The sequence below is a fragment of the Triturus cristatus genome, chromosome 10 (genome assembly GCF_964204655.1).
Source record: "Triturus cristatus chromosome 10, aTriCri1.1, whole genome shotgun sequence".
In the NCBI taxonomy this organism is placed as follows: domain Eukaryota; kingdom Metazoa; phylum Chordata; class Amphibia; order Caudata; family Salamandridae; genus Triturus; species Triturus cristatus.
The window spans coordinates 238,515,023-238,526,870 of record NC_140593.1 but is presented as its reverse complement, the minus strand read 5'-3'; the positions used below and the strand labels follow the sequence as shown (position 1 = coordinate 238,526,870).

The following is an 11,848-nucleotide window of genomic DNA, read 5'->3' as shown; positions in this document are numbered from 1 at the left end:
GAAAAAAGAGGGTGAGTTGTACTTCCCTCATGTCTGTCAGCCTGCCCTCCCTGCCTTCCACTGAGCTAACACTGATGAAGCCGGGAGTCTATGGGGTCGCAGTGCAGAAACCGCAAGTGCATCGGAGGGATGAGGGATGTGGGATGAGAAAGGGGCAGCAGCGAGATGAAATCACGGGGAATCTTGGAAAGGCTAAGGGAGCTGTGAATAGGAAAGGAGACTTGTGCGCTTAGAGAGAACGCGGCTGAAAAAATACTAGGGGCACTTGTCTGTGGCGTAACAAAGGCCTGGTGGGGGAGGGAGATGAGGGGGGCGAGCTTCAGGATGCCCCCTCAGCACAGTACCCTGGCCTGAGAGCTCCTGGGTGAGAACGGAGGGGGACCCTCCGTGTATTTTGGGGGAGGGAGGGCGGCTCAAGTTTCGTTATACAGTGGCACTTGTATGAAGGTGTTACCCCCCCCAAAACAAATATGTACTTGGGTACGGAATCATATTTTCCTTCTTCGTGCAGCCCCGTGAGGAACACCGTCCCCTTCTCGTTAAAAACTACGCACTGCTGAAGCGGGAGTGAGCAGGAAACCAGGACAGATTCATAGAATAGGGAAATATGCTTTGGTCAAGTGAGTCCAAAGTGTACACGCACTTGCAATGACTGCTACCGGATAAGCAGCCGTGCCCTGGCACCTGTAAGGATATCCGACGTGGCCTTCTACTTCAGGCAAATCGCTTCCCCTACCAGACCCGCAACACTGTTGGTAGTCTAGCGAGGCGTGATAGGAGGGTAGCCCAACAAGCATTTCAGAAATGGACCCTGCTCAGCTTATTAAATTGTTTTTTTAAAGCTTTAAACAAGCACTACAAGTGCGCAAATATTTGGTAAAGGATACGTTTGATTAAAGGCCACGTCACTGGTCTTCCTTCCCTGGTCTTTAATAAGGAAACTAAAACAAAGGCTTTATTTATGCTTTATTTCCAAAACCCAATCATAAACTGATAAGGTGAGACGGATACATATGGGATACAATCAAGTCTCCATTGCGTGCGTCCACTGCGCGTCATAAAACCTCGCTCTCTGTCGTCAAAGTTAGGCAATATCTCACTGAAATGAGCGAGCCTCCTCGGCACGAAAAAAGCCCATTTTGTTTCCAATAGCCGCAGTTCATTAATGATCAAATCAGTGCTGACGTCGAGTGAACCGCCCAAAAACATTCGCAAATTCTGACAGTGAGTCACTTCTTCTGACATCATTTTTAATGTTTCAATAGAATGAAAACCACAACCCCCAACCGTAACTGTTTCATCTTTGTCGAAAATCATGCTCCAAACTTTTATCGTTTTCCCTGCGTCACCTGAGCCTCACTTTGCAGCCCGCCTGTCACGGGTCGCCCCCGAGTAAGTCCCCCATGGGGAGATGGCGGAGGAGGAGGAGGGGGGTGTGGATGAGAGGGTGACAGGGAGGTATCCGGCAGACTGGCATTGAATATTGATCAGGGTCCCGTGGGGAAACACGTCACGCGGCCGCCTGTGTCACAAGACAGGCAGAGCGCGTGCAATAATTAGATTTGGGAGCACCGCGGCCCTGCCCACCTCTAGGTATATAAGGTGCGCGCTCTCTCTGCGCGTAGTCACGCATGCTGAGGGTGTCAGAGGCAGGGAGTGGCGCAGCCTTTCAAGCAGACAAGCAGGACTGTAAGTGCGCGTTAGACAGCGAGAGGGGTCCTAAACTGCTCCAGGGTGACTTTGTGTGTGCTCGAGTGCGCTTTATACCCAGCCCACAGACAGCCATTGAGAAGTACCCTGTGTGCGCGCGTGTTTTTGCGAGTGTAGCCTTCATGGGCTGCTTTGTATTGTATTTCCAACTAACTGGAACAGCTGGATTCCCGCCCCACCCTTCACACTCCCGACTGTTAGAAGTCTAAGCAATCCTTTCCCCTTGTGTTTCAGTGAGAAGTTCTGAGGCTCCGGCTGCAGCAAGGACACTGCAGCAGCGTTAGTACGCCTGCTCTCTGCAGCGGCTGCACCTGCCAGGGACAGAGCTCCCCCGACCTGCCCGGTGAAAGGCGCCTCCTTGCTGCCGGGGACAAGGCTGCACCATGAGGGTCCTCGTCGCCTTCGCTGTCCTCCTGCTGCTCTCCGCACAAGTGCTCGCGGGCGAAATGGGACTCAGCGAAGAAAGTGACTGGCCTTACAACGACCAACTGCAGGTGAGGGGGCAAGGTGCAGGGCTGGCCGTAGCGGCATCCATGGCGAGGGACCGGCGCAGGGCTGTCCCGTGGCAACTTCCTGAGAGGATACAGCTTAGGTGTGGCAGCAACCTGAAGCCAGGGGGGCAGGACAAAACTAGTTGGTGGCAGCATCCTTAGGCGAGGAACCCGTCGCAGGGCTGTTATGTGGCAGCATCCCGAGGTGAGGGAGACACATTGCATAGATGTTGAGTGGCAGCATACTGGTGTAAGGGGTACCCAGGTGAGGGCGACATATTGCATAGATGTCCAGTGGCAGCATACTGGTGTAAGGGGTACCCAGGTGAGGGCGACATATTGCATAGATGTCCAGTGGCAGCATACTGGTGTAAGGGGTGCATAGGTGAGGGTGACTCGTTGCATAGATATCCAGTGGCAGCCTACTGGTGTGAGGGGTGCCCAGGTGAGGGAGACACATTGCATAGATGTCTAGTGGCAGCATAGTGGTGTGAGGAGGGCTCGAGTGAGGGAGACACATTGCATAGATACCCGTGGCAGCATACTGGTGTGAGGGCTGATCAGTAACAGCATGCCTAGTTTAAAAAATCCACTGAAGTGCTGTTTAGTGGTCCTGTTAGGAACACAGCCAGAGCTGTTCAGTACTATCCTGCATTGCGCTGTTTAGTGGTAACATGCAGAGGTGAGGAGACCTTGTGAAGGACTTTTTAGTGGCGTCACGCACAGGTGTAGAGACCTAATGAAGTGCTGTTTAGTGGCAGCATGCAATGGTGTAGAAACCAAATTAAGTGCTGTCTAGTGGCAGCAGTACGCAGTGGCTTAGAGACCAAATTAAGTGCTGTTTAGTGGCAGCATGCAGTGGTGTAGAGACCAAATGAAGAGCTGTTTAGTGGTAGCATGCACAGATGTAGAGACCCAACGAAATTCCGTTTAGTGGCAGCATGCAATGGTGTAGAGACCACATTAAGTGCTGTTTAGTGGCAGCATTCACAGATGTAGAGACCCAACGATGTGCAGTTTAGTGGCAACATGCAGTGATGTAGAGAGTAGACCCAATGAAGCGCTATTAAGTGGCAGCATGCACATGTGTAAAGACCCAACGAGGTACTGTTTCGTGGCAGCATGCGAACGGTGTAGAGACCAAATAAAATGCTGATTAGTGGCAGTGTGTAGGGGTGTAAAGAGCCAATGAAGTGCTGTTTGGTGGCAGCATGTAACGTTGAGGAGACCCACTGGAGCGCCGTTAAGTGGCAGCACGTGCAGGTATAGAGACCCAATAAAGTGATGTTTAGTGGCAGCACGCGCAGGTGTAGAGACCCACTGGAGTGCCGTTTAGTGGCAGCATGTGCAGGTATAGAGACCCAATAAAGTGATGTTTAGTGGCAGCACGTGCAGGTATAGAGACCCAATAAAGTGATGCTGCTGAGGTGAGAAGACCCTGTGCAGGGGTGTTTAGTAGGGCAGTTTAGTAGCAGTATGCTGAGGTGAGAAGACCCTGTGCAGGGGTGTTTAGTAGGGCAGTTTAGTAGGGCTGTTTAGTAGCAGTATGCTGCTGCGGTGAGAACACCCTTTGCAGGGGTATTTAGTAGGACAGTTTAGTATGGCTGTTTAGAAGCAGTATGCTGCTGAGGTGAGAAGACCCTGTGCAGGGATGTTTAGTATGGCAGTTCAGTAGCAGTATGCTGAGGTGAGAAGACCCTGTGCAGGGGTGTTTAGTATGGCAGTTCAGTAGCAGTATGCTGAGGTGAGAAGACCCTGTGCAGGGGTATTTAGTATGGCAGTTCAGTAGCAGTATGCTGAGGTGAGAAGACCCTGTGCAGGGGTGTTTAGTATGGCAGTTCAGTAGCAGTATGCTGAGGTGAGAAGACCCTGTGCAGGGGTGTTTAGTATGGCAGTTCAGTAGCAGTATGCTGAGGTGAGAAGACCCTGTGCAGGGGTGTTTAGTATGGCAGTTCAGTAGCAGTATGCTGAGGTGAGAAGACCCTGTGCAGGGGTGTTTAGTAGGGCAGTTTAGTAGCAGTATGCTGAGGTGAGAAGACCCTGTGCAGGGGTGTTTAGTAGGGCAGTTTAGTAGCAGTATGCTGAGGTGAGAAGACCCTGTGCAGGGGTGTTTAGTAGGGCAGTTTAGTAGCAGTATGCTGAGGTGAGGAGTCCCAGTGCAGGGCTCTTTAGTGGCACGTGCAGAAGCTAGGAGCCTCACTGCAGTGTTGTGTAGTGGCAGCATGCACGGGTAGGTAACTACCAACTGCAGTGCCGTTTAGTGGCTGCATCCTGTGTGAAAGGAACACTGCCGAGGTGCTCAGTGACAGCATGCATAGTCGAGGAAGTCACTGGAGTGATGTTCAGTGGCAGCATGCGGAGGGGATCACACATTTCAATGCAATTGGGAACCGAGGCAGAGCTGTCCAGCAGCGGCGCCCTGAAGTGCATTGCTTTGTGGCACGGCGCGGAGGTGTGGACACTCACAGCAGGGCTGCTCAGTGTCAGCATCCTGGGGTGAGGCCAGGGCGACCCCCAGCAGGGCTGCTCAGTGTCAGCATCCTGGGGTGAGGCCAGGGCGACCCACAGCAGGGCTGCTCAGTGTCAGCATCCTGGGGTGAGGGAGACCCCCACAGCATGGCTGCTCAGTAGCAGCATTCTGGGGCGAGGGAGACCCAGACCAGGACTGCTCGGTATCAGCATTCTGGGGTGAGGCCAGGGCGACCCACAGCAGGGCTGCTCAGTGTCAGCATCCTGGGGTGAGGGAGACCCACAGCAGGGCTGCTCAGTGTCAGCATCCTGGGGTGAGGCTAGGGCGACCTACAGCTGGGCTGCTCACTGTCAGCATTCTGGGGTGAGGGAGACCCACAGCAGGGCTGCTCGGTGTCAGCATCCTGGGGTGAGGCCAGGGCGACCCACAGCAGGGCTGCTCAGTGTCAGCATTCTGGGGTGAGGGAGACACACAGCAGGGCTGCTCAGTGTCAGCATCCTGGGGTGAGGCCAGGGCGACCCACAGCAGGGCTGCTCAGTGTCAGCATTCTGGGGTGAGGGAGACCCACAGCAGGGCTGCTCAGTGTCAGCATTCTGGGGTGAGGGAGACCCACAGCAGGGCGCCTTGGTGTCAGCATTCTGGGTTGAAGGAACCCCACAGCAGAGCTGTTTCAGTAGCAGCATCCTGGGGTGAGGGGGTCCAACAGCAGGGCTGCTCAGTGTCAGCATCCTGGGGTGAGGGAACCCCACAGCAGGGCTGTTTCAGTAGCAGCATCCTGGGGTGAAGGGGTCCCACAGCAGGGCTGTTTCAGTAGCAGCATCCTGGGGTGAGGGGTCCCACAGCAGGGCTGTTTCAGTGTCAGCATCCTGGGGTGAGGGGGTCCCACAGCAGGGCTGTTTCAGTAGCAGCATCCTATGGTGAGGGGTCCCACAGCAGGGCTGTTTCAGTGTCAGCATCCTGGGGTGAGGGGGTCCCACAGCAGGGCTGTTTCAGTGTCAGCATCCTGGGGTGAGGGGGTCCCACAGCAGGGCTGTTTCAGTAGCAGCATTCTGGGGTGAGGGGGTCCAACAGCAGGGCTGCTCAGTGTCAGCATCCTGGGGTGAGGGAGACCCACAGCAGGGCTGTTTCAGTAGCAGCATCCTGGGGTGAGGGAGACCCACAGCAGGGCTGTTTCAGTAGCAGCATCCTGGGGTGAGGGAGACCCACAGCAGGGCTGTTTCAGTAGCAGCATCCTGGGGTGAGGGGGTCCCACAGCAGGGCTGTTTCAGTAGCAGCATCCTGGGGTGAGGGAGACCCACAGCAGGGCTGTTTCAGTAGCAGCATCCTGGGGTGAGGGAGACCCACAGCAGGGCTGTTTCAGTAGCAGCATCCTGGGGTGAGGGGGTCCCACAGCAGGGCTGTTTCAGTAGCAGCATCCTGGGGTGAGGGAGACCCACAGCAGGGCTGTTTCAGTAGCAGCATCCTGGGGTGAGGGGGTCCCACAGCAGGGCTGTTTCAGTAGCAGCATCCTGGGGCGAGGGAGACCCACAGCAGGGCTGTTTCAGTAGCAGCATCCTGGGGTGAGGGGGTCCCACAGCAGGGCTGTTTCAGTAGCAGCATGCTGAAGTGAGCAGACCTCGTGCGGTGCTGCCTAGTGGCCGCAGACAGGTTAGGAGCCCCAACGCAGTGGTGTTTAGTAGCAGGTTCAGGGTTGGTAAGTGGCAGCATGCTGCTGACAGAAGACCCATATCAGGGCTTGTTAGCGGCAGCATTCTGAGGCGAATGGCACCCTGAGGAGTGATGGGCAGTTGGGATAAACGGACAGATCGTAGGGCTGTTGAGTGCATCACCCGGAAGTGAGAGTGCGCTGTCCAGCAGCAGCACTGACGGGACGAAAATGCCTGCAGGTGCGTTCAGCGGCATTTTTCTGCACTACACACTGCTCCGAGAACCTGTTATTACACATTTACTGTAAATTAAGAGGTACTGGAAGGAACACAGTCGAGGCTGTAGTTCTGTGATCTGCTAATGTCACCATTGCTCAAGCAAAATGTTTTGACGGACCTTCTGCTAAGTGATATGAAGATGCAATAATACAATGCGATGCACTCTGTGTGCGCTTTGCTGTTAATAAGCAATATATGTTTACAATTTCTGAAACTGATATCGAATCAAATACCTTCTCCAGAAATTGTTGTTTCTAACATATCAAAAACTGGGCGCGGTCAGTGGGGAAACCTTCTCGTTGAAAGCACAGACATCGTGTGTATGTTTCCTGTCGATTTCCCCATGAAGCGCCTTGAAGCAAATGTACCCCCTTCAGACCGCCACCACGCAAATAAGCACTTCATATGCAATCGTTTTTGTAGGCAGAGGGCTTAGGACCTGCGTGGTTGCAAATCTGCAAGGTTTAAAGGGGGAAACAGAGGCACGTGGTAAACGCCACGAAGAGGGGTGGGGGGCATACCTTGAAAAGCTAAGAAACAACAAACTATTTGAACACATCAGCGGCTAGGAAGTGGCTTGGAGTGTTCATTATTGAAATACATGGTCACAAACGTCAAATCGGCAAAACAAAACAAGCATTGGCGTGGCCAATAGGTCTCGCCTTTGGGACCTTATAAGTGTTTAGCCATGCAACAGTTGCATAACTAAACACTTATAAGGTCCCTAAAGCGAGACCTATTGGCTATGCCAAGGGGCCGCAAAAGTGAAAGTGATCGCGATCAAACATCAAAGCGGCCGTGTGGCCGCTAAAGTGAAAGTAATCGCGGTAAAAGTGGCGCGCGCGCCCAGCACATGCACTGTAGCTCTAGGCTAGCCTGGTAGCACTTTTTGGAGCCCTCTCAATAAGTCTCGCCAGACCAGCGCATGCGCTGGGTCAGGCGAGACCTACACATCTAAACAGATGAAGGTGATAGTGAAACTGAAAGAGATTGGGTTTGGGACTTTAGGCGCTATTAGGAGAAGATATATAGCAACCGGCGCACCACTGCAGGATACAGTACATGTTCGAACACTGGGTAGACATTGGTGGGTGATTTTTGTATGTTCTTTTTCTTCGTTTTTTTTTAGTTCGATCTCAAAATGTAAACATCGCCTTAAAATTGGGACTTCGGCAGGTATCCTTGAGTCAGGTAACAATAAACATCCATTATTGTTACCCAATAGCGCCAAGAGCCCGCCCCCTCGCCACCGGTGTGAAGTGTGCTCTAAAATAGGTCTGTACATTTGTATTTTGATTATAGTCGATTTCAAGAGTGGCGGATCAGCAGATGGTTTCTGTCCGTTTGCCAGCTGTGTCACTGCCAGTGTAACGCGAGGCATGGGCGAAGCCGCGAACAAGTGTGGTTTAAACAGACCGATAGGCGTTGTTCTTCGGTACGAGCGCGCGCTCCCTCCGAGGTGCACTTATTGCTTTAATGCTCCGGGGGCTCGCGCCAGCCTCTGTTGCCGGATGCCCGTGGTGCGCTGCCGAGTGATCTCGGTAATTACCTCTCCGCGGCCAGCGGTGAGCACCTCTTTCAGAGCCGCGGCCTTAATGCTCCGCAGTCCCCCCCCCCCCCCCCCCCCCGGTGCACCCACTAATCCCGGGGGCGCAGCAGCTGCTCAGGAACTAGAACAAAGCGCGAGCAGACTTCCTTGCTATCTCAGGAGGTTTTCAGTGCCAGCAGGATCAACTCTAAAGGCGGGCTGCCTTGACGTGACTCCTGATCCAGAGGTGTGTCTGACGTTAGCAAGCCCTGGCATCCCTTTTCTGCTGCTCGTTTCTTCTTTCAGGCAATAAGATGCTAACAAGCGCCCAGAAGCTTAGAATGTCACTTGCTAAATCTGTAACACCCACGCCTGCTACGAAATATATACTCCTAATTTACAGAAGCTGAATAAAAATGCAGCAAGGAGTAAAAAGAGACGACGATTCAATCTGCTGCCAGCTACGTGTAAAAACAGCGCTTTGCATATACAGCTGGGCAGTCGGTGAGCTACAATCCTCTGAAACATTGAAAGAATGCGATGCCTTCGCCTTGACTAGGGCAATAGCCCCACGATTTGTGTCCTACTCTGCTAATTACCTTTCTCGATTCCCTACTCCATTATATATGAAGTGAAGCCACACGAGGTCTGCGAACCCTTTTAAGCAAATGGAATTCTGGAGTGATTGCTGTGTCCCTTTCAAGGATAGATGATTTGTTTAGTTTAATACGCCCACCCTCACAGCCCCATTCAATAACCTGCGCTAATCTCTCCCCGGCAAGGCACTCTCCAGCCAGGTGCAGGTTTGTATAACGTAGACGAATCCAGGACTAAAGAAATGCGTCAACAAGATGCTTTCTTGTTAAGCCCAAGTTTGAAATGGGTCCCTGCAGCCCGCTTTCAGAGCTGGATGTTGTTTCAAGCACGAGAAGGCCACTGGTCTCCTCTGGCGAACTATGGCAGAGCCCTGCAAGTAAACACATGTACACATAGATATAGTGGTGTCTGCTGTCTTTGTTTGGGGCTGACTGTAAAGTTTCAGAGAAAGGGCCACACAAAAGCAATCCCAAGAGAGGTCTTCCTTTTTAGTGTAAGTGTAAATGGCAAATTATAGTGTGCTTGTAAAATAGGCACACAGTCTAGATGTAGCCACAGTCCGGGTACCACAGTGGAGCATCAGGTAAAGAGGGTGCAGAACGGCTCCTTCAATGAGCGGTGGAGGTGAAAAGGGTTAAAAGGAACAAAGCCATGACCGGGCATCACGTACAAAGACTTCTTTTACTTTGCAAATATCTGTTGCTTCAGCAGACCTTGAAACTTCCAAGCATTTTTCGCTGCCTGGGTGGTGGGGGCTGGGCCTTGGGGGGCAGGCTTTGTGCCGAGCACTGCTTAAGAGGAACTTTTACCCCATTGTCCCTGAAAAAAGACAGCAGCTTCTTTGTCTGCGCTGATGTCCTTGGGCGTTTTCACACCCACAAGGGGCATTGGTTGTGCAAAGGCTCCAAGCTTGAGCTGGAAACCCACTCCATGCAGGAGTTTCGAACCCATCTTTTGCCCCACTGAGTGCTATTAGCTCCTCACCGGGTCATCGTGTGAAGGGAGCTGATATCACGTGACACAGGGCGGCACCGTGCGTGTTAGGTCTGCTTCCGACACAGGAAGCGGAAGTGATTCACCTGTAATGGCCAAAGTCAGATTAGACCCCAGTTATTCAAGTTCCGCAGGTAGGGACAACCAGTGCACCTCACCTGCTCATCAAGCATGGCTGGAAACCCTTGGAGCAGAGTTCTGACAGCAACCGCTGCGCCCCTCGCTCTCGGCGGTAACAGGCTGCTTCCGTCAGCCCAGCTAAAGTAGGTAATGCAGGAGGTGACGTTGAAAATACCTTGGCAAAAGGGTGTCACTGAAGGAAATTCCAAGGTAGTAACTGTACATCATGCACTGCCAGATTATTAGCACGATGACCATTCCAGTGAACGTGGTATGTCATGCATAGTATATTTAATGTACACAGCACACATCTGTGACTCCTTAATGGGCGAATGTTATAACAGCATTATATCCGCTCTGGTTGTAACTCGGGCAGCAGGGATTTAACAAACGGTAATGCCCCCAGGGGCAGGCCTTGCTGGTCACATTTTAAGCCTTCTAATTGGCTGGCCCACCCCCGCATTCCACAGATGGTATGTACATGAATTAAACATATTGAGCCACAAGCACTGCTCATCCTTGTCTCCACATTAGCGGATTGGTAGCAATTTGGATATGACGAGCATTTGCAATTAACCAGACAGATGGATTAACCAAGCCTGTTAATCACTTCCAGCAGAACAAACGCAGAGGTTTGCTCTTGTGGCACGCCTGACTTCCTCTTGATTTCAAGGAGTACGCCAGATTTCAAGGAGTAAGCCATATTTAAAGGAGTAAGACATATTTAAAGGAGTAAGACATATTTAAAGGAGTACGCCAGATTTCAAGGAGTAAGCCATATTTAAAGGAGTAAGACATATTTAAAGGAGTAAGCCAGAAATAACAAGATCTTTGTGGCTCGGGCCCGTGTCTTTATGCCACCCTCTGGGTGTGTTTTTGCAGGAAGAGAGCTGTGTGAAAGTTTGGGAGAACCGTGCTGTTAGGGCGGATCCGGTCATCTACCAGGACAGCTCAGGCACACTTTCATAAACATGCCCTGGGAGGTAGGGGTTGGCGTGGGTAATTAGTTACCTGTGATTAGTAATATTTTCGATAGTTTCTTTTTTGCTTGATTCACTTTCCTTTTTGTTGAAAGGGACACCATCACTCCTAATTTACTGGTAATCTTGTTTTTTTTAATTAGACTGGTTATTAGGTCCTCCAAGGAGCTCCACTCTCCGCAACTAAAACACACGAAGACTTAATAGTTGTAATAGTTTTTTTGGGACATAGTAACAATGCCTGGCTGTAGGTGGGGCAGTCCCTTCGCTTTTAAAGCTGCACAGAAGTGTTAACGAAGAGTGTTTTGTCCTTAAACGTTTTTGACCTTACCATCGTGTCGGACTAGTATTTGGAAAACAAATTAAAATCTCCAAAATATAACCGTCTAAGTTTTGGACTGCACTCACCTGTCAATAGAACTCTCCATCACACCCCAAAACCTCAGACAGCAAGGTGTACAGTGTGGAATAACCTTCTAAAATGTTATGAGAGCAGTGAATGGGTACATCAGTGCTTGCTCTGTGGGAGTGCCTGTAGGGGGCGCTGCTTTCTCGTGTATGGTCGTGTGAGAAAAACGAATCCACAGTGCAGCCCCTCTCCAAGAATGACCTGTGTGCCACATCTCCTGCCATATTCGCTATAGATGACACCTGTGAGTTATCACCACACTTAGCACACAGACGATTCCGGCTTAAAAAGCCGTCTATGCATTTACAAAAAGACGTAGCGTGACCGCACCCTCTCAGGGCTATTTCTTGAAGCTGGTGCCTGAGACACAAAGGGTGCTTTCTCAGAAAGAAGGGATTAGAGTAACATATTCAGCAAATAGGGATCTCGGAACGGAACACATACCCAGACATGGAAGTAAACGTAGGAGCAGCCCCACGTGGGGGCATATTATCAAGGACGGCGTTAAAATTACCCGGTTTAGCGGCAGAAAACTGCCTCTAAAGCGGCGACAATGGGCTTGATAATATGCCGCAGAGAATTCCAATAGAAGCCCATGTTCACACCAGAACCTGGGCTTCTATTG

The 11,848-nt window shown here is 51.6% G+C and overlaps 1 protein-coding gene across 2 annotated transcripts in view; it reads left to right on the top strand.

The window, feature by feature from the left end:
• Positions 1-1,597: 1,597 nt before the first annotated feature.
• LOC146789259 (tachykinin-like peptide) overlaps positions 1,598-11,848 on the top strand; it is a 160,288-nt gene continuing 150,037 nt past the window's right edge. For both annotated transcript variants that reach the window (XM_085630874.1, XM_085630873.1), the window contains exons 1-2: positions 1,598-1,689; positions 1,945-2,204. In XM_085630874.1, the coding sequence (XP_085487000.1) occupies positions 2,094-2,204 (111 nt within the window). In that variant the 5' untranslated portion in view covers positions 1,598-1,689; positions 1,945-2,093. The remainder of the gene's footprint in view (positions 1,690-1,944; positions 2,205-11,848) is intronic.